At 43.4% G+C, this 8,790-nt stretch overlaps 1 protein-coding gene across 1 annotated transcript; it reads right to left on the reverse strand.

Moving 5' to 3' along the window:
* Positions 1-209: 209 nt before the first annotated feature.
* tent5bb (terminal nucleotidyltransferase 5Bb) lies at positions 210-8,037 on the reverse strand. Its single transcript, XM_079570521.1, has 2 exons — positions 7,660-8,037; positions 210-1,803 (listed from the first exon to the last, which is right to left on the reverse strand). Exons 1-2 carry the CDS (start codon positions 7,831-7,833, stop codon positions 778-780), a joined length of 1,200 nt encoding a protein of 399 aa, XP_079426647.1. The 5' UTR covers positions 7,834-8,037; the 3' UTR covers positions 210-777.
* Between the last annotated feature and the right edge of the window lie 753 nt (positions 8,038-8,790).

Below are 8,790 nucleotides of genomic sequence, written 5' to 3' on the forward strand. Positions count from 1 at the left end.
TCTGGAACACAGGCAGCGCTAAGAGGAGTGAGTGACTGGGGCAGATAGTGAGGACACTTCACTATCTACAGTGATATAGAGGACACATTCATCATGTGAGACTGTGAAAGACACAGGAAATAATGACTAATGTAACACAGTATTCAGTTTTGAGACATTTTAATTTTTTTTTAGAAAACAAAACAACCTGACCCTGCACAAAAGCCTGAATGAAAAAAAAAGTCACAAAGCTGCTACTATAAAGTTGTAAATGTTGGTCAGTTTTAGGCACTTGGAACCACATAGAGTCTTTGTTTGTTTTTTTGCTACACAAGAAAGTATTTCTTTGGTCCATTTTTCTCCCGGTCAAGTCTGCTAAAACCACAGTCAGAACAAAAAACAGCTTTCTGAGTTCTTACCGACTATTTACATTTCATCTACGTAGACCTTCCACCAGCGTCCACAGCACAAAAACAGAACCAGCAAAGATCCTTAGTCACACAACATGCCTTCATATACTGTATTTCATTACGTGTTCTTGTTATGAAAGATAAAAATGTACCCATGGCTCGGCTATTTCTTTTTCTTTTTCTTTTTACAGCAGTTTTGAACAGTATAACTTAGTGGAATGGTTTTACTAAAAGTTTTGGCAATAGAAAGGATTTGTCCACAATAATATTCCAAATGAAAGCCCGCTTTGCTACAAAAACACGGGACACTTCAGTACAATGCTCAGCGTGAATTAAAATTTTGAAAAAAATAATAATACAAAAATGATCAGTCTTTAAGAGTTCTTGCTCAGCTGCAAGGCAGCCATGTCTGATAAGAGTTACTACATGCAGCCATTGGCGAGTGAACCTGGGCCACATAATAATTGCTGAAGTTGACATCTCTAACATAAGGAGCAGGCTGGTAGTAGCAGGTGATGTTGGCCACAGCAGGGATGGCGTGCTGCTCGGCCATGACGCGCAGTGCCAGAGCAGAGATCAGTGCCAGAGTCTGTCTGCGCTCATGGCCCATCAGACACACAGTGCTCTCGTCCACCACTTGTCTCAGAGTCAGTAAGTACTGGTAACGCTTGTGCTCCATGCCTGCAAAGTGGTTCTGCAGATAACCCTCCAGTTTCCTCTGCTGTTCACTGATGTCAGGGAAGTCTATGAAGAATCGAGAACACATGTAGCGCTGCATTTGTTTCATCTGAGCCTCAGATGAAGGCTGGAACCCCCGCACCAGCAGGTGGCAGTACTTAAGCAGCCCGCCACCCCTAATCTCCTCTGGGCTGTGTGTGGCTATCGTCCTGGTGCGCAGGTGGCCCAGGGCTTCCTCAAAGTCTCCGTACATGCTTTCCCCGTGCACCAACGGGTGGGAGGTCTCAGACATGTCGGTGTCTGCGCAGCGGTCTAACTGCAGCAAAGAATCCAGAGTGATCTGGAAGGAATCTACACTGAACTCAAACTGCCTTCGAAGAGAGTCCACAAACTTCAGTTCCACATTCTTGCCCGTGTTATTAGACAGTGAGATGAGGCTCCATCGGTCAGTGTCGTTGCACACTTTGACCATCTTCTGGACATACGCCTCCTTCAGGGCGAGCGGTGAAATGCGCTCCTTGCACACTCCATCAGGCAGGAAGTCCACCAGGCAGTCCAGCACCACGTCCTTGACCAGGCGGAAGGTCTTGTCATCACTGAGGCTCAGGCCAAAGATCAGGTCCAGGTCTTTGTATCCGAGCCCGTTGTCCTCATGGAGAACATGACTGGCTGCAGAGCCGTTCAGCTTCACGTCACGCACCACAACTCCCTGCTCCTCCAGCCGAGCCCTGACCACCTGAAAGATACAGAGAAAGGAGGCATGACTGATGTATTCAGCTCACGTTTCATCTGCTCACATGCCTTAATGCAAGTCTGCGCAAGCCACTGTTGAGCTCCTACCCCTCAAAGTGCTTACAAATGAAAAACAGTCTGTCATACTTCCACTGCAATTTCAAGTGTGTGGAACAAATTAGGTTAGAAAAGCAAAGTAATGCAGCAAGCCCAAACACACACCGGTAAAATCACGTCTATCTCAACTTTAATTTGCCAGGAAATGGAAAACATGTGTATCTCTTAATCCACTTCAGCAGGAAAATATGTTTAAATACAAACAAAATCCAATTTGAATTATCCATTTTCAAATTATCTTGGAGGGAGCCACTGCACGGCATGACACATCTGGATGATACACTCAAAAATTCCACCAATGCAATCCAAAGCTTCACTCAAGAATTCAGGGACTAAAAATCAGCCATATAGACAATGAATCTGTGTTGCACTGAGTTGAAAAGCTGTCATAATAGACCAAACTTTTTCTTCACAGTAAATGCGTGCTGTGGTATTAACAAGTCCAAGCCGGCGTGGTGTAATAATCTCAAAGAAAGTACAGCTGTGAACTTTGTAACCCCAGGCACAAGGCCATATTCGATCCCTTTGCTGTCGTATAAACACTGCTTTGCGAGTCAAAGATTTATCTCCTTGTTGGAACACACACACTGCTGCAGCGCTACAGAGATGTTTATGCCTCTTGTCTGTTCAACTACTCAAACAACAAAACGAAAAAAGGAACAGCCAAACAAGAGGCATTCTGAAGGAATCTGAAACACAGCTGTCCGTAAGGCGACCCTCACTGAGCCACCAAGGACTGGCAGTTCTTGTACCAGCTATCAATCTATGCAGACATATACACACATGCAGGCACGTTAATCCTATTCTGTAGACTCCAGTGGCATATCACAATACTGAGGGTAATCCTAATCCCATAAATCCCTTTTTAATGGAACAATGCTACTTTAAACATACAAAGGACATACTAATGTCATGTGATATACAGCAAAGACAATAAAAACAAATGCATTGCAAATGTGTTCTGCTTTGAAGAAAAGGAAAGCATTGAAGCTTTATTACAACTAACCTTAAGGGACGATATTTAACGTGATAGGGAGGAGTCCTGGAATTGCAGAAATGCTACTCCCTGAGTATTATCATCATAAAACTATTTTTCAGAATTCAGAAGAAATAGTCTTTTGATTTCTTACCATTCCATTCTGACAAAATTCTGTTACAAATTGATAACGCTGATTCATATCAGAGCATCTTGCATTAAAATCATCCATATCACCATGCTGCAATTGGTTTGTTGTGGTACACCCGTCTTGAAAAAAAAAAAACAGCAGGCGAATGGGGAAAAAAAACCCTTTATGATTTGGCCAGGGAACATTTTGTTGACATTATATTTTACAACTGCTCCAATAAAGTGCCCATTAAAGAGTCACACTGGGGCTCAGTACTAGTTAAAAAATAAAAAATTCACCGCGATCCATACACCCAGTATTTACATTTTGCCTTTAACTCCAAACTGATAGTCACAGGGTCAGATTACAATTCGATTTTTAATCTATATAACGCCCACCCGTCCTGTACTTTCACCATCCTATTACCATCTTACTCCTCTCCACTCATTAAAGACTTCCCATGTGACGCAGCAGCACCTGGTGGGCCGGACGAGGGGAGACACATCCGCCAACGCTTGAGCACAAAGCTTGTAAAAGAAAAAGAAAAAAAAAGCCACAAACACCAGCAGACTGTCTGGTGTGTTGACGACGCCTTGTGCTTTACTCATGCAGCCTCAATACTTTCCTTGGGATTATTTCATTTAGGCTGCGGGCACAGTGTGTGTTTATTATGGCCGTTTGAAATGACCCAGCCGTTTACAGCCCGTAGTTCCCTGGACGCCCATGACGGCTCTGGGCAGTGAGTCAGAGTTTCTCCCCTTGCCAAGGAAATGGTGACAGTGAATGAGGAGTTACGAGTCTCTGACCGAAGGTTGCCCAGTCAGGCAGGAGCAGGGGCAGATGGCTGGGAATGATTTCTGCCTTTTTTGTTTTTATCCAGATTTGCTAAGCTTCCTTGGATTTCCTATGCACGGGTGGTCATTTTCACCTGTTTGTTCAGTCCGGGTGCGAGCCAAACGTTGTAATTTGATGATCGAGTGGGACCAAGATTGATGCTTTCAAATAATGGAGTCAGCTGCTGTAAGAGCTCACAGATGTGCAATTGTCTCTGTGCTGTAAAAGTTAAAGTCATTCAAGCCAAGGGACTCATTTGAGAAGATAGATTTTGAAGCACTTACAATAAAACTATTTAAATTTGTACTTTTCGCTCATGTACCCTCCTCTGGATTTAAGAGAGATAAGTTTCACGAAATATTAACGGACTGGGACTGGAGAAACTGAGCATTTATTTATGTAAGGCAAGGCATGTTTATTTATGCCGCACATTTCGTACACAACTCAATGCGCCTACTCAATGTATCAGCTTTTGAACTCATCCCCAATGTTGGGAAAGTTAGAGGTTACGAAAAAGCAAAACATTGTTTGGGGATTTAATTGTGAATTAACAGGTCACAATTTAAATAATGTGAAAGGATGACCATTATGAGTTTTTACTAATAACAAATGCCTGTTCTAAGTTTTATCAGATGAGGGGAAAAAGTAATGTCTCTGTCAACATCATGTGACTTCACCATTCCACTTACAGTACATCCAATCAGGATGTAGAGACCTTCTGTCTGCGCAACAATAACAGGGCTTGCACCCCTGACAGGCCACAAGGGCTTTGAGAGAAGATCTTCCACTGCGACGGCTCAAACCAAATATTAAAAATTAGTCAAAACCGAATGTTCCCCTTTGCCTCCTCCAACCACGACTGGGAGCATGGCGTCCTCTTGTTGCTCCATCCCAACAATAGCCCTGTGAGGAGTCGGTTTACAGTCTGGCTCGAGCCCTGGCGGAGTCAGGCGACCGGTCTTCTCTTACCACCGCGATATGTTGTCAAGCCCAGTGTTATTACAGGCACTAATCCACTCCTCACTTACTGCTCCAAAGCCACTCGCAGAAAAAAAGAAGAAGAAAAAAAAAAGAAAGAAGAAGCCATCACATTTTGAAGCATGTTACTGCAGGGGCAGGTCACAAATATGTACAGCAGACACAACAATTTACTCTCTAAGTGGCGCTGCAAAGATGGAACAGGAGATGGCCAACAAAAACAGACTGGCTTCCATTCTTCCACCCGCGCACACCACCCCAGTTGACATTTTGCATAACAAACGACATATTCGCGATTTGGGCTGTAGTGATTTGGTACGATAGGGTAGCAAAATGGATGCTGTGTAAATAGTCCAAAGGTCAACGTATATCCCGGCTGTGGGTTGAACAGTGTTGATGTAAAATCAATGGGGACTATAGGAGTTTTTCCTCTGCGCTCCACACGGCTCACACACACACACGCACAGACCACAAACAGATGTTATTTAAATGTGGCCCTCAAACAAACCCGCCATTGACAGGGCCTCGGTGGGAGTGGGATCTTTTGGTCAGGCTCACCTAGCACGTGATGACAGGCCTTTCATCCAGACACCTCTGCCTGCTCCTAAAGTGTTCAACACGAACGCCATTGCATGTTCTAAGCATGATTTAGGTCGTCAAATGCCGCCCATTACTGTCAAATACTGTATGTTCCATGACTTACGGTGTTTGTTCACTGCCTTCCTGTTCTCCAGCCAGCCACGAGATTCCATTCATGTTCATCTGGTAAACATATTAATGTGGCGAGACTTGAAAATCTTTTGGCACATGCTATGACAGCACGCATGACGTCAGCTTCATAGAATCTGGGGTAGCCTTTTTCAAGATTCTACGTTTCCTTAGTAAGCTAAAAGTCTTTATCTTTTGGGTACCTCAGCATTGATGTTAAATGTAAAGAAAAGAATGGACCAGGAGATGGAGTTTGGTAAGGATTTCAATTTTTTTTGGAGTTCCCTCTGCTGGTGGAAGTTGGAATAATAGCACTTCATAATCAGTCGCAGAAATAACAAAAATTCCCGGTTCTAGCAAACATTCAAGCACTTCCCAAACCTTGAATTTCATTTCAAGCTCCTTCCAAGGTCCATGGGAACAGTTGATTCGGTTTTAGTACTTCTTCATATAAACCATCTAGGCATCAACTCCAGCTATCATGGAAACATTCTGCACAGGAGCGTGAAAGAAAGCGGAGCCATGGCGGTACCCTGTGGAGCCCCTAAATCTGATACAAGGCAAAGGGGGCAACATTTCCAGTAGCCCCTATTGGAAATCTCTTTAAAGGGGGTTATATGCTTCATGGAAAGTGAAGAGGAAAAAAAAAAAAAAAAAAAAGTTGGGGTCCCAGGACGGTCTAACGAGGGAAAGACATTAGTGGGGATGTTAGGAGCAGATGGTAGGAAGGGGCCTCCTTGATTATAGGGGGCCTTGAACTGTTATGTGAGCGCGTGAGGGTCTTTCTTCCCCGCAGGAGCACCAGAGAAAATATCATTCACTCGAGGGGAACGTAAACCTGCAACACGTGAAGACATTACAAGAAAAGCCCAGGCAAATCTTTCTTTCCATTATAGGGTTCATCCCCAGTAAATATTTGAAAGCTAGGTCATTATCTGCGTCTTGACTGCATTCTCGAGAGCTGTGAAAAAAAAAAAAAAAAAAAAAAAAGTGACGGGAGAAGCAGAGAACAGTGAGCTAGTGGAAAAGTAAAGTCACGCCGTTAGATCATTCCACTCTAATGTCTGTGTTAAGTCTCTGACTGATCAAATGTTCTTTTGTGTGTAATCAACTTTGCCACAATTTTAAGTACAAAACTGCTCGACATGTCTGCTTTGAAAAGTGAATTAAACATAGCCTTTTTTTCCCCCTCTTGAGTACAATATAGCTTGACTATATTTAAAAAAAAAAAAAAATGCTCATAGAAGAAAAACTACAGTGTAAGTTCATGTGAGTGTAGCGATATGCTATGATCTCAAAGGGAACTTGAAGCAAAAGGCTACTTCACAACTTGTCAGGTCAGTAGTATATCACTGTGGGACTGTTAGCATGTGTTTATGTTCAGGGGTGGGGAGGGGGTCAGCGGAGAAATGCACCCCGCTTTGGTCTCCAACTCAAGACTTATAGGCTCTGACTGGACTCTTACTTTCAGTATGTTAAACTGCCTATTCACCGGTGGAGTCATGCTGAGTGACAAAGGGTAACATTACCAATCAGAGACTGCTTATATAGCCACCAATGTATAGAACATCTGATTATTCTAGGAAGATTTGGGAATATTGCTCAAAGTCAACTTAAGTACTCGAGGCAAGTATTCAAGCTGCATGTGGTTGGAATATGATCAGTGACCTAATTGAATGCAATAGGCAGTAGACCACACTTGAGTGGAAGGTATAATTACCACACAGTTGTTTAGGCTATTTTATGAAGCATTAGTGTTTAATAACGACGATAATCAAAAGTGGCCCTTTTATTATAAGCAATAACAAGGTAACATGCATCGAAATAGAAAGAGTAAGAGCAGCATAACATCTATCATTTTAAAACTTATTCCAAAAACAAAAAATGGATAAAACCACACTATAGGCTAAAGTACAACCTGCCCCACATCATAAAATAATCTTTCTGAAACGTGCCCTTAATTTGAGTTATCATTTGCATAGTACTGTAGGCTATTCCGTTGAAGTACTTTCCTTTCCTGCATCTATGACAAAGCAGTCCAATGTTGAACATTTCTGAAAAGTATAGCCTACAATAAAACCCTGTTAAAAAGATCAAATAAAAAATCTCATTCATACCTGCACAATTTGTCTTGGCTGCACGGACAGCGTGGGGAAGTTCCCCCGGCCGTGAATGGGCACGCTCTCCCCGAGGATGGAGTCCAAACGACGCACCTGCCCCCACGACAGCACGCTGAACCGCCGACACTGCTCCGAGGCGTCACCGCGGGACATGGCGACCGGACCGGGCATCGATGTCCAGAGCGAGCGGTCACTGCGACTGCAACTCCGCCTCAAACGCAGGTGGTGAGGATGAACGGAGTTTGACTGTTAGTGAGCGGGTCGTTCTATTCGTCGCTCCTCTTCGCAAGACGTCTTTCACAGAGCTCCAAAATAAAGTCAGATAAAGTACATCTCCACAGTGATAGCTCCCGGGGCAGAAGTGATGTGTGCTGCTCAGAGTGCGGCGTCTCGTCTCTTAAGGATTACAAACGCCTGTGAGTTCGCTCTCCTCTTTTTTTTTTACTGTGCGTGGGTTAATGCGTGCCTTCTCATTGGCTACTGGGAGGTTTATGAAAACTCCGACACGCACGAGACTACGATCAGCCCCCGCGCGCACGCTCACGAGCGCGGCACGGCTGCTTCACAACGCGTTGGAAAAATGTTAATTACCGGTTTTAGCGCAATTTGAAGATGTAGCGCGTCAGGGCAGTAAAGGCTCAGGCTACTGCTTTAATGTACAGTATGTGGCGTTTAGAGATGCTACTCCTCAGCATCAGAAGGCCAATGTATATAGGGCTGTAAAATATAGATAGGTGTTTTGCTATTTATTTAAACACAGCTAGCTTGCCAGACAGGCAGGCAGACAGACCCACAGTGTTTATTAGGTTATCAGGGTCATGCTAGTGAAAAACCCCACAATTATCAAACATCTTATGAAAACTACACTGTTCTAAACCCACTCACAGCAACTGAAAATCACAGCAAGCACTTGATTAAGATTCTAATGGCAACCAGTGGTGCTCGGCTCGTAAGATTGTAAGACTTAGTTTGTGATGCCAGCTTTGATTTGGAAATGCTAATGTTGCTTAGTGGAACTTTCCATTGTTTTAATCCTAGCTCTTATTTATACCAAATTTAAATAAATGAATAACACAGTTTTTCCAAGTCAATCCTAATATTAAGTCATGATATTGTGACTTGATTAGA

This window comes from Gobius niger, assembly GCF_951799975.1.
Source record: "Gobius niger genome assembly, chromosome: 14".
Taxonomy (NCBI): Eukaryota; Metazoa; Chordata; class Actinopteri; order Gobiiformes; family Gobiidae; genus Gobius; species Gobius niger.